At 49.4% G+C, this 12,543-nt stretch overlaps 1 protein-coding gene across 1 annotated transcript; it reads left to right on the top strand.

The window, feature by feature from the left end:
• Positions 1–520: 520 nt before the first annotated feature.
• MYD88 (MYD88 innate immune signal transduction adaptor) lies at positions 521–11,785 on the top strand. The gene is made up of 5 exons (XM_050890940.1): positions 521–896; positions 5,875–6,006; positions 8,137–8,317; positions 9,384–9,475; positions 11,480–11,785. Exons 1-5 carry the CDS (start codon positions 521–523, stop codon positions 11,632–11,634), a joined length of 936 nt encoding a protein of 311 aa, XP_050746897.1. The 3' UTR covers positions 11,635–11,785.
• Positions 11,786–12,543: the final 758 nt, after the last annotated feature.

Below are 12,543 nucleotides of genomic sequence, written 5' to 3'. Positions count from 1 at the left end.
AACGCAAAAGCAAGTTGTTCTACCAAAAGGAGACAAATTAAGTGATTTTGAACAGATGCCCTGTGGCGGCCACGTTAATAAGCCCACCGTTTGTTGTATTAGGGGGCTGGGCAGGAATGTGGCCATCATGGAGTGATTCTGGACTGGAACAGAGGAAAACCAGGGACAGCACCGTTCCCTCTGTGGCAGAAGCGTCTCCCCCAACGCACACCCCGGGTCCCGCGTGTCCCTGTCCGGGGCTGCCCCACGGCTCCGTTAAGCACGCAGCGGAGCCGAAGGACAGGGCGGTAAACCAGCGCTGTTCGCCTCCTTCAGCGAGGCCTCAAGCCAGGCAGCGAGAAAAGCCCGGCCCCCCTGCACCCCAAAAGCTGCCCCGCACCTCCGCTGCGGGGAGGGCGGGCAGAGCCCGGCGGTCGGCGGCGGCCGGGGGAGGGCGGGAGGCGGCGGCGAGGCGGGGCGAGCGGGAAGCGAAAGGGCCGCGGGACGGCGGGGGGGGGGAAGTTGCGAGAGCGGCGCCACCATGGCCACGGCGCCGGTGGGCCGCGATCCTGGCCCCGATCCCGTCCCCGGCTCCAGCCCCAGCCCCGTCCCCGTCCCGTCGCCGCCCGACCTCCACGCCGTGCCCATGGTGGCGCTTAACTACCGCGTGCGGCGCCGCCTCGGCCTCTACCTCAACCCGCGGGCGGCGGCGGCCGCCGACTGGACGGCGCTGGCGGAGGAGCTGGGCTGCGAGTACCTGGAGATCCGGCGGCTGGAAGCGCAGCCCGACCCCACCGCCGCCCTGCTGGAGGACTGGCAGTGCCGCTGCCCCGGCGGCGCCACCGTCGGCCGCCTCCTCGACCTCCTGCGCCGCCTGGACCGCCACGACGTCCTCCTCGACCTGGCCGACAGCGTGGGTGAGGCGCGGCGGCACCCCCCCCGTCTCGGGCGGCCCCTTCCCTCAGGGCGGCCGCGGCGGCCCGCCCGGCACCCACCCGCGGCCCCGGCCCTGGAGGCGGGGAGCCCTCGCACCCTGCGTGAGGGAAGGGGAGGGCGGGAGGGGACGGGACGGCGACGGTGGACGGCGAGGCCGGAGCGGTGTCCCTCGGCCCTCAGACAGCCCCGGGTGTCCGCAGGCCGCGCTCGTAGGGGAGCGGGGCCGAGCCTGCCCCTTCCTCTGTGGGGCTGCTGCGGGCCGGGCTGGCGGGGCCGGGTGTTTGGCAGGGCTCGGGTTTATCGTGGGGACGCTGCGTGCGGCTCTTGCCGCCCTCTGCGGCAGCAGGGCCCAGCTGAGCTCGGTGCTTCCTTGGTGCCTGGCAGAGAGGGGATGCTGTTTGTGTTGGGTTTTGCTGCTCTGGCCGGGGAGGTGATGTTAAGAAAACATCCCACGCAAGCAGGAAAGCCCTTCCCAGGCTGTGGAGCGACCTCCTCGGTGTTTTTATAGGAGCCTCACATAGCTTCCAGGAGACAAGGTAGAAGCGCATGGTATTTCTGCTAACCATAAGCCCTGCAAAGTAATCTGGAGCCCCATCTTAGCCCAAACCTTCAATAATAAAGTTTCTGCGTGTCAAGGATGCCTTGGGCCAGGTCAGCCAGGAGGCAGCTTGCGCAGACACGGGACAGCGTGAAAACTATGATGTGTGGGTCTGGTGTGATAGGAAGATATTTGCAGGGAGAGATGAGGGATATGTGGAACTGGATAATGGAAGGGAAAAATAATTAACTGGATAATGGAAAGGAAAAAAATTTCCTTACAAACTGAAAAAAATTGAGGTAGGTCAGTGAGGAGTATGAAGGTCCTAGTGCTGTTTTGATAACTTGTTCTTTATAGACTCTTCGTATTCTTCACGATCACAGAAATTCAGAGGGAAGCCAGCTGTCATCAGAAGGGGAAATTCATTGCCGAAGGATTTCCAAAGCCAGAGACTCTGCTGAAGTCCTGTGTTGTATAATATCGCTTACTGGGCTAGTGATGAGGAAATAATAAATCTCATTTCCTGTTACTCATGGAGATAAGTGAAGATATAGAAATTCATCTATGTAGAGAGCCTGACCAAGGACTGATGGAGGACTTTCCCATACTCCTGCGGTTCTTCCTACTTAAGAACACACTTTGAAGACTCAGTTTTAGGAAAGACAAAAAAATCAGTGTGCTTTGTGATCTTCTGATCAGAGGTTCGTTCAAATAGCAGGAGCTCCCAGCTGTGCGAGAGAGCTAGAGCTTCACAAAAACATTGGGCATCACCTAGGCTGCTTCTGGCCCTGAATTCAGGAGCTGGCCCGCTGGAAGGGAATGTGGTGGACAGTCTTTGTCAGAGCCTGAATAGACAACAGCAGAATGAGTGGGAGGAACCCGAGCTTCAGGAAAGTCACAAGTTTAGCCTGGTGGTAGGTCACGCTGATAAGAGGAGACGGATAAATTCTTGGAAGAAAGACCCACTGAGGGCTATTCAGTGCAAAAATATTGCCTCTGGCTCAGGAAATTCCTTAACTGCAAGTTGTCCAGAAGATAGATTATAGAAGTAGGTTGTAGATTATACCTAAAAGATAGATTATTTTAGGAAAATATCACTGTATGCTTATTTTACTCTTATGTTCTCCCCTAGGCGAGAGGAGATCTGTTTTTGACCACTGCTGCAGACAGGATGCTAGGGTAGATGGACCCTCAGCCTGACCCAGCATGGCCATTCCTATCTTTTATTATTTTTGGCTGAGGATTGCAGCTAGGGCCTGTGACCTGGTGCTAGCACTCCGAGCTCTTGCAGCAGTCGGAGATATTTACACTCGTAAGAGGAAAGGAAGTGGATGGGTGCGTGCACTCTTATGCATGGTATTTCCTGATGCCAAGGGCATCTTTGTGTATGCCGTTAGGACTCCTGCAGCGGGATTCAGCTCAGAATCAGAAAACATCGGCATAGAGGTTTCTGCGGTCTGTGCTTTCATCATAGGAGGTGCAGATCTGGGGGCACGATTCAGCTGCCCACACGAAGACATCTCAAGTCATTTGAGAGGCGTCAGGATATCTCACATGGCCTCTACCTCCTGGTGGACACAGGTCATTCGTAGGTCCAGTGTCATACCTGCTAGCCCGTAACAGATGTCATGGACACTCTGGGATCTCTCAAATGACACCTGATGCCCTTGTGTGGGCAAATGAGCCAAGCTCCTTTGGGACACAGCATCCCCATTAAACACAACTCGGTGGTGCTGTGCAGCTCCAGAGGACATGTTTGGTTTGTGGTTTCTACTGCAGAACCAGTTCCCTGTCTTCTCGTCGCATGCTCCGTTCCTGGCCATGCTTAGGATGCTAAAAATCGGTGTCTTCTGCGGCCTTGAATAGTTCCACTTTTGGCCGCTCTGTACAGTGGGGCTGTATGTAGCAGCTCCCCTGTTACACTAGCTGGAGTACAGACACTTGCAGGATGCAGCTTTTCCATCCCAGCAGATCTGCCCTAACTGTGATCTTTCTCAGCAGCTTATTTCGTTGTACAGTCATCTTTAGGGATGTAAAGTTATTTGGTTTGGTACATTTGTGCTAACTCTTTCCTGCTGAAACTCAATGATTTTTGTTCCTTCCTGAACTGTTACAAAAGTGCTACTTTCCTGCTTGACAGTTACCAGGTCTGTTTTCTCTCTCTTCTCATCGTGCTAATCATTTTGCACTTTAGGTTTCCTGTTTTTATTCTTTCTCTCCAATACCTCAGGCTTTTGTTTGACCATTGGAGCAACGTAAAGCCTGCACTGTGTTTGTTAGGTGCTGGGTGGAGTGGGACAACTTAACTCGGAGGAGTTTCTTGCTACTTCTTTGTGTTGGTTTGCATGCTTTTTCTTGTACAGTCAGGCACTGTTTCCAACTGGGGACTAATCCGTGCCAAATTAGTGAATGTCTCTCATCCCTCTGGGTTCACCGGACCTACTGGCAGTTTCGGTGCGATAGGGCCCCCGGTTTGCACTTGTAATAAAACCATGAGGCTCCGGTGTTTTCTTTTGAAAGCTTTGCCCAGCTCTCAGGTTTATCCTGTAGGGATAAATGGGGTCTGGGATTACAGCGTGATGCTATCAGAACTGTGCGCGTAGGCTTGACTAGATGAATCAGGAGAACACTTGCGTTAATGAGAATGTGTGTCAGCCATGAGTGGTTTGGCGATGAGCTCTGGGCACCAATCTAGAAACACACAGGTCAGGGCAGCATACATGCCACTTTTGCAGCTGGGAGAAGCAAGGAGAGAAGACAGGGAGGAAATAATACACTTAAAATGAACATTTCTCTATTGAGCACTAGTGTTAGTATGCCTTTAAATAATTGCCTGTTCTTGCCTATTGAGCAATATTTTGGATTGTAAACCTGGCTACCTGGGGGACCAAGGCACATTTAAGGTGGTGCCTGCATGCCAGTCCTTCCTGGGGAACTTCTGTACCCGTTGGCCGATTCAAAGTGGCTTTAATCGTGATTTCAAGGACACTGACTTACCTGACACGAAATGTGCACACATCACAGCAACAGGCAGCTGGCAGAGAGGTGGGACCTGAGTTTGTGCTTTAGTGAGGAAAGACCTGACATCTGAACCTTCTGGCTGGTAAAGAATGCCGCTGATTCTTCTCTCCCCTGCAGGACTGGGGAGAAAGAGGGAGGAGAGAGGCAGACTGGGAATGCCTCAGCCTCAAGAAAAGCTTTGATCAGATCTGACACTTTATTAGATTGGGGATAATCCAGTCACGAGGTGCAAAACTATGAGATAGAAGCAGAGGATGGGGCTTCAGGAGCTGGGCTTACTGCAGACCCGCTCGTTACGGATTAGGGCTGTGTTACAGCAGTGCTTACCGGGCTCCCGCCTGCAGCCTGAACTTCCAGGAGATCCTTTACTCTGCTACTGCTGTTGTACCAGTGATCTCTGTCGCTGTGCCAGCCTAACCCTCTGAGTGACCACTGCTTTCCTGATTGATACTTGTATTTTTGTTTTCTGTAATTTTAAGTAAAGGAGAAGGTTCTAGGGAGTTTCATCTTTTTGTTAATTCCTGGTTTCAAATCTCTTTTTACTTTCAAGTTCTTCTGTCATTGCATATTGCAGAGTGACAGAGGCTGCAGGGTTTCTTGCCACTTCTACAAAGACTTAACATTTAGATTTATCATTCATTTTTAAACAAAATCTGTTTATAATAGGTCTGTGTCCATCACTGTCCTGTTTGGGAAGTTCACAGCGGCGAATGTGACAGGCTTGCTTGCCCTTCAGTTATCCCAGAGGGGATGTACACACCCACTCTCCCTGAGATAAAGAGGATCTCCACTAGCTGTTGCACAACATAAAGCCTGTTTCAGGGGCTTGCTAGAATTTTACATGGTCCTCCTGTATGTGATGAGCATACGTACTCATCGTCACCTGCAGCTCTGTCTGACGAAGGCCGGTGGTGTGAATCAGCTAATGTATGTCTACATTCGTTAGTAAAAGACAATATGAAGACTCTAATTGAGAATCCCTTCTCAATTATTTGATGATTTTAAATACTCCAAAATGCATAACAGTGAGAGCAGACAGTAGAGTTGAGACCTGGTATGTACATGATGCAGGCTGTTAAAAGTGTACTGGGATGTACTAGAACTAAGGATAATAGGAGGAGATTGGTTTAAAACGAGTAAAAGAAAGTAATTCTTTAAACAGCAAGAGTGAGCTTCAGGAATTAATTGCTAGAGGAGGTGGTGGAGGCAGCATCAAGAGGTTCAAAAAGGGGTGAGAGAAATTCCAGGACATCAGGTCTGTAAACAGGTACCAAAAACCAGACAGGGGTTTTCCCTCTGATATCCCTGGTCCATGAAATAGCTATTCCTGTTTTAAAGAACTCCAGCAGTGTAAAACCACCATCACAGGAGCCTCTTGCATTGGTTGTGTGTTTTTGCAGAGGAGGACTGTAAGAAGTACTTACAAAGGAAGCAGGAGCAGGCCGACCAGCCGCTTCAAGTGCCAGCAGTAGACAGCAGCATGCCGAAGACGTCAGAACTGATGGGCATCACCACCAGGGACGATCCGTACGGTAAGAGCCCGTGATTACATTGCTGCCTGATACCTCATGTTGGAATTGCCTTCAGCTGTAGCAGATCCCCACGAGAAGTGCAGAAAACCTGTTTGCTTTCATTAGTCCCCGTGACTTTTCATAGCCTAGGCCAGAATGCTTTAGCTGGTAGTCTGCGGGCGTTTTCATTTTTCCTGTTCCCTAGGGCAGAGAGGAAAAGCAACCCTGGGGAACGCTGTACCCAGAAACAGGCTGGCACAGAGCCCACTGGACGCGCGTGGGAGGAGACTTCCCAGAAATGTGTCCTTTAGCACAGCCTGGCACAGAGCAACAGCTGCTGAAAGCACAGTGGGTTGGAGTCAAGGGGGAAGGACGTCAGAGCTGATTGCGTTGGCTGCGCTGCCCTGTCTTCAGCAGATTTAACCACCTTGAATAAAAAGGAAGCAGGGTTTGAAGTACGGCTGGGTGTGAAGTGAGGGAAGAGAGGAAACACAGTTCTCTGTGTGTGTGCGCTTGCTGGGCTGTGCGTGCAGCTCTGCATGTGCAGCCATGTGCCTGTGCAACTGCGTGCTGGGCTGCCTGCGCAGTCTTCTGAATTTCTAACTGCGTGCTGGGCTGCATGCACAGTCTTCTGCATTTCTAACTGTGTGCTGGGCTGCCTGCGCAGTCTTCTGCGTTTCTAACTGTGTGCTGGGCTGCATGCACAGTCTTCTGCATTTCTAACTGTGTGCTGGGCTGCCTGCGCAGTCTTCTGCGTTTCTAACTGCGTGCTGGGCTGCCTGCGCGGTCTTCTGCGTTTCTAACTGCGTGCTGGGCTGCCTGCGTGGTCTTCTGCGTTTCTAACTGCGCGCTGAGCAGCGCACACAGCCGTATGTCTGCACGCTGGGCTGCATGTGCAGCTGTGGGCTGAGGAAGCAGACATCCTATAAGGTTCTGTGACAGACGGAGCAGCAGCCGAGGCTGAATGGAGATGGGTCAGCTCACCTCTTCAGATGCTCCCCTGGCTAGTCCGACTTTGGGTGGCCACCTTTGCTGTATGTGGGGACATCATTAACCCTCCCCAAATGTCCACAGACCAATATGCTGGTGTTTGTACATGGCAGCTTTGCCTGATGTGACCCCCAAGTTAGCGCTGTGCCCCTAAAGCAGTACCCTCAGTTTGATTGACCTGGCAGACAGTTACCCTTCTGCTTGACTGGATCCTTCTTGGGCTGGATCTGCCCGCCGGGTTCCTACTTTTCCCAGTAGCTTTTAGAGCCTGACCTATTTTTTCACTGTGGTAGGCTTTAACTGGCATAAAAACTTGAAAATATATGTAGTGACGTTGATACGGAAAAAAAATAACACAGTGGGAAACTATCCAGCAGTCTTAAGGCACTTAATTACGAGAGACATTGCCCTTAAAATATAGCACTTTAATATTTGGATAAGTGCTAAGTAAACGAGAGCTGCCAGCCATTAACATCTTTGGTTTTCCAGGGCCATTTACTTAGGATATGACTTCAGGTACCCAAGTTTGACATCTTAGCCATAAAAATTGCAGTTTCCAAATTTCAAGGCCTACCTCGTAGCTCAGTAGACAGCGGATGTCAGGACATTGCTGGATGAAGGGCCTGCAGGAAGGTTTTGGTTGGGAAGTTTGTATCTCTCTGACCTGAACTAGGGAACTAGTTCCCAGAGCCACAAGGATATTTTAGATGTGTAACTCCCAGTGAAATCCCGGAGCATCGGGGCTCTGAGTTGCATTCTCTGGGGTACTCTGCTCCCTCCGGCTCTTTCCAGACTCTGTCTCCTCTCGACTCCCTGGGGCTGGATGTTACTGCCTCTGCAGATTTTGCATGTCTGCATCTCAGCTACCCTTCCCTAACCACTGCCAGTAAATGTGGGTTTATGTGAATAGCCTGGACTGTGAACCAAAGCGGTCGAGGCACAGACGTGTGTTACCTCCTGCCAGCCCTGTTATGGACAGGAGTCTGGGTTGATGGGTAGCTGGGCTGGTAAAATGTTAAATTACCTTCGCAAGTTTGGCCAGAGCTTGTCTGTCAAAGCTCCTGATTCTGAGTCAAAGACTGTGGGAGCTAGTGAAAGTTCACTACAGGAGTTAAGTTCATTTATAGTAGAAGATGACAGCTAAATTTTTAATGGTTTCAGGGAACGGAACAGAGATGTTTGATGCCTTCATCTGCTACTGTCAGAAAGACCTTCAGTTTGTCCAGGAGATGATCAGGGAGCTGGAACAAACAGAGTTCAAACTGAAGCTCTGTGTATTTGATCGGGATGTCTTGCCAGGAACGTGTGTGTGGTCCATCAGCGGAGAACTTATAGAAAGGAGGTAAGTGAACCGTGGCTGTTAGGGACAGCTGAGCGTAATGGAACATTACGTTCATTTTACCATGATGCCTGCAGCGTGGTGCCAGTGAAGCAGTAAAAATCCACAAGGATGTCTTTGTGGGGTTTGTTTTATGCTCTTGGCCCAAGAAGGAAGACTCGAGCATTCCCAAACATGTCACTTCATTGTGTTCACAAGGGAGATGCCACTGTAGTGATGCTGCTTACGTTTGATCACTTTTCTTTGGCTGGAATATCCTGCAGTCGCATTCTTGGAGGTGATCTGGAAATGAATACAGCTCCAGGCTGAGTTAGCTCCACTCCACGGTGTGGAGTTTGAGGGGACAGCACTGGTGTTGGCTCTGGCACTGACTTCAAGGATACTTCAGACCTATGTGGGCCTCGGGCGTGGTGGGAGCTCTGGGACATAAAAGCAACTCCCCAGATAGGGAGTGAAAAATCCCAAGGCAGGTGTTTGGGTTTTCAACATCAGCCTTTCAGAGGGAGGTAGCTTGGTGTTAACAGAGACCCTCATAAGGCCTCACTGTCCTGGCTGTTGTACAGCATAGCCTTCTATAAAGAGCCTAGTAGGTAGTTTACAACCAGGCACCTTGAATGTGAGCAACAAATCGGAGAATAAAGGTCAAATTTATGAAACCAGGTGAATTCGCAGTAATATGAGTACAACAAAGCTCTGTCCAGTTCATTCTGATAGTAAAAAGTACCAGTTATGCTCAGTCAATAAAGGCAGCATGTAAGCAGATAATTAAGATGGCATTGTTTGTAATATATAGACAGAGGATCAAATAAAGATTGCACAGACAATCTGGACTTCGCTGTTTCCTCATTTTTTGGTATACGACTGTGTATCTGTAATCACGTATTCGTGTGTAACGTAGCTATCTGTCTGTCAGTAGTCCTTGCTCTCTAGTTAATTCCTGCTGGAACACAGCTGGCGGGTTCATTTCTCCACCGGAGCAATTCAGAGGAATACATGCTTCTAGCAGTGAGAATGAGAAGCATCTCTGTTGACATTTTATTTTTTTCTCCCCTGACTGCTTCATCTTCAGGTGTCGGAGGATGGTGGTCGTCATTTCAGATGATTACCTGGAAAGCAAAGAATGTGATTTTCAGACCAAATTTGCTCTCAGTCTTTCCCCAGGTAAGATCTCACAAATATCCCATTTAAAATTGCCTATCAACATTATAATTTTTATTACAGTAACACCTCCAGCTGAGATCAGCGCTGTACTATTGGGCACTGCACAAATGCAGAATGAGGGCTAGTCTCAGATTAGATAAATACAGGTGACAAAGGAGAAACTAAATAACTGATAGTTACAGAACTGGTAACTCGGTCTCAGACCTGGGTTCTCACCACTGACCTACGTTTCACGTGTGTGAAAGTCCACCCAGGCACAGGGCTTGCCCTGGGTGTAATGCCCTTCACTAAGCAAACAGAGATTTATCGCTGTTAGAAGCAGCCATTAAAACTAACGGTGGCTTTATAATTTTGTCGTGCAGGCAGGGACCTGGACTTGGTTCCTTGCCCTGCCGTTGACCTCCTGCATGACCGCGAGCGAGCAGCTTAGCTGTCTGTCCTTCAGTGCTCTGCCTGTCAGTGGGCTAACGCTGCCTGCTTCAGAGATGCTGTAGCTGCATGCCAGGCTTGTGAAGTGCTTCAAGATCCACACGGGAAATACGCTACTAAAGAGAAAAGTATTATAATAAATTCAGGGTGTGAGTAAACGCCGGGAGTAGGGTAGCAGGTAATGAACATGCAGCTTTTTGCAGAGATCTTTGAGTATTGTGGATAGGTAAACAAAATATGGAATGAATGTTCAACTTGGATTGGAAAAATGTTACATATTTTGTTCTGAATTGAAAAGCCATCAATTTACTTCTGTCAAGTCTGTTCAGATTGCTTTTCTCTAACCGCTAGTTATCCTACACTTGTGTACGTTGCTGGAGAGTCAGCGCAGCACAGCCTAATAGTATGGAGGATATGTAATATCAGTAGGAGTGTCTGCATGTAAAGTCTCTTTTCTAGATGAGGTATCTGACATAGTATTACAAATGACATACCAGAGGTTAGACTGGAAGCCAGTGGCAGAGCTAGGAATTAGCTCCATCTTCCTCGACACAATAATTTCATACGATGGCCATTAATCCATTGAACATCCCTAGCACATTGCATCAAGCCCCAAGCATCAAGATTTGTAGCAAAGTCCATTTAGTTCTTCACCATTTCTTTGTCGGCACCATACCTTTCATTAGAACAACAGGAAAAGAAATGTCCGTCTGTATGCAATGACCTGAGCTCTACCAGTAAAAACATGCGTGTAAGTACAGGCTTCCAGAAATCACAGAGGTACTTGTTTGCGTGGGGTAACTAACGCACCGAAGGGTTTGGTGGCAAGTTCTGGGAGCTCCACGGATTACTTAAGCATCTGCTGCAGTTCGAGATCTTGGTTATTTGCCTCATCCAGGTCTCAGCGTCATCACTTGCGGCGGGCAGCACAGTTTAGCTGGTGGCGGATGTCCCTATGGAGAAGTATAAAGGGAGAGGTTCCTCTTTAGAAGAGCTGCTCCTTCAAGCAGTAGCAATCCCAGGGAGAGTTGTCTCATCTTGTGCGTGCCTCAAAAAAAGCAGTTCATGTTAGCAGAGTGATTCCTTGCAGCCCCTTGTTGGGTAACATCTGCAGCCTATCATCTGAGTAAATCAGGGTAGGAAGAAAAAGAAACGGAGATAACCCAGCAAAGCTGACCATCTAGAAGCAACTTAATCTCTGAATTTTCTCTTCATACACACCTGGAAGTAGTCAGGACTGTATACTCCTGTTTGCGTTCCACAAGAAACTGTGCTCTGTTGTTTTATATCTGGAGTTCATTAGGCCTTTCTCACTCCCAGCTGGGATCAGCGCAAGCTGCCCTACACATGCTAGATGGGGCCTTGCTACGTATTTGAATGCAAAGTTCTTAGCAGAGGGCTTGGGATTCAGAAACTTGCTCTCCAGGGTGCGAGCTAGTTGCATTATAATGAGATGACACAAAATCAGGAGCAAACCTGGATCTTGTGATGTGCGTGCTGCTGTGGGGAGAAAGTGGATACAGGATCTTGACTGTGGCTCTGTGTAATCCTCTGCCTGTGTGACCTGTCTTTCAGGTGCTCGTCTCAAACGGCTGATTCCAGTCAAGTGCAAAACCATGAAGAACGAGTTTCCAAGTATCTTACGGTTCATTACAATTTGTGATTACACCAATCCTTGCACCAAAAAATGGTTCTGGATGAGACTGGCAAAATCCCTCTTGCTGCCGTGATGCAAAGTCATGAGAGCTGGGTGCTCTCTTGTCGTCTGTCCTGGCTGTGCCTTCGGACCGTGGTGTCGTTCACGCAGGGTCCTTTACCACTTCAGAACCTGGATCCTTGCAGTCGGTGTTTGGAGCCTGCGACCAGGAGCAAAGACTTTTCTCTAGCACTTTTTTATAACTCGGAAGGGGAAGTAAAGAATCTGTGTGGGTGTTCCTGTTCAAGTCAGTGAGCAACAGCATCCAGCATTTTGTGTTGTAAGCACTTTCACTGAAAATACAGAAAATACACATTTAAAGACTGAGTGTGTAATACAAGAAGGCTCAATTGTAAGCATTTAATAAAGCCTCCAGGCCTCAAACTGCAGGCTTTCTTAAATATTTCCTATTATTTTAAAAGCTGTTCAGTGGCTCTAGTCATATCTAGGGTTGGTGTTTTTTTCAAACCCAGTGAAATCCCTTGGCTGCCTGGTGATCTGCAGGAACTGAGGGTTCAGGCTCTGTCTCCTGCTTTGTGAAGGGCCAGTGCCATGAGAATGACTGATTTTGGCAGCCCTGTGAGCGGGGCCCAGCCTGCCCTGCGGGGACGATGTCCCCTGCCCTGCGCTGCAGCCTCGCTGTTGGGCAGCACGGGGGAAGGCGTGTGGGCTCTCCCTGGCCCACGCTTGTTCTGAGGGTAGACAGTCTCCTTCGGTCCTTGATTTGAGAAAAGCAGAAGCGTATTTTAACTGTTAAAGCACTGCAAAGAAATGAATGGTTCTCCCATTTTTCTTAGCAATACCTGCAAAATTAGAGCAATTATTCATGTAATTGTAACTGATGCGGAATTACTGAGCTTGGTTTATTTTCTGTGGATGTTTTCCTCAAGTTATATCACAATATTCTTGTCCTGTGTTTGTTTACAGGGTAGATCCCTCGCCA

This window comes from Gymnogyps californianus, chromosome 2 (assembly GCF_018139145.2).
Source record: "Gymnogyps californianus isolate 813 chromosome 2, ASM1813914v2, whole genome shotgun sequence".
Classification (NCBI taxonomy): Eukaryota; Metazoa; Chordata; class Aves; order Accipitriformes; family Cathartidae; genus Gymnogyps; species Gymnogyps californianus.
The sequence above is the reverse complement of the archived record's forward strand: the minus strand, read 5'-3'. Positions and strand labels throughout refer to the sequence as shown.

What these genes read in the sequence shown, in the direction of transcription:
- MYD88 (XM_050890940.1), top strand. Translation starts at nt 521, where the DNA reads ATGGCCACGGCGCCGGTGGGCCGCGATCCTGGCCCCGATCCCGTCCCC. An exon ending in GGAGAACTTATAGAAAGGAG is followed by an intron (nt 8,318 to 9,383) that starts GTAAGTGAACCG and finishes CTTCATCTTCAG; the next exon opens with GTGTCGGAGGATGGTGGTCG. An exon ending in TGCTCTCAGTCTTTCCCCAG is followed by an intron (nt 9,476 to 11,479) that starts GTAAGATCTCAC and finishes CCTGTCTTTCAG; the next exon opens with GTGCTCGTCTCAAACGGCTG.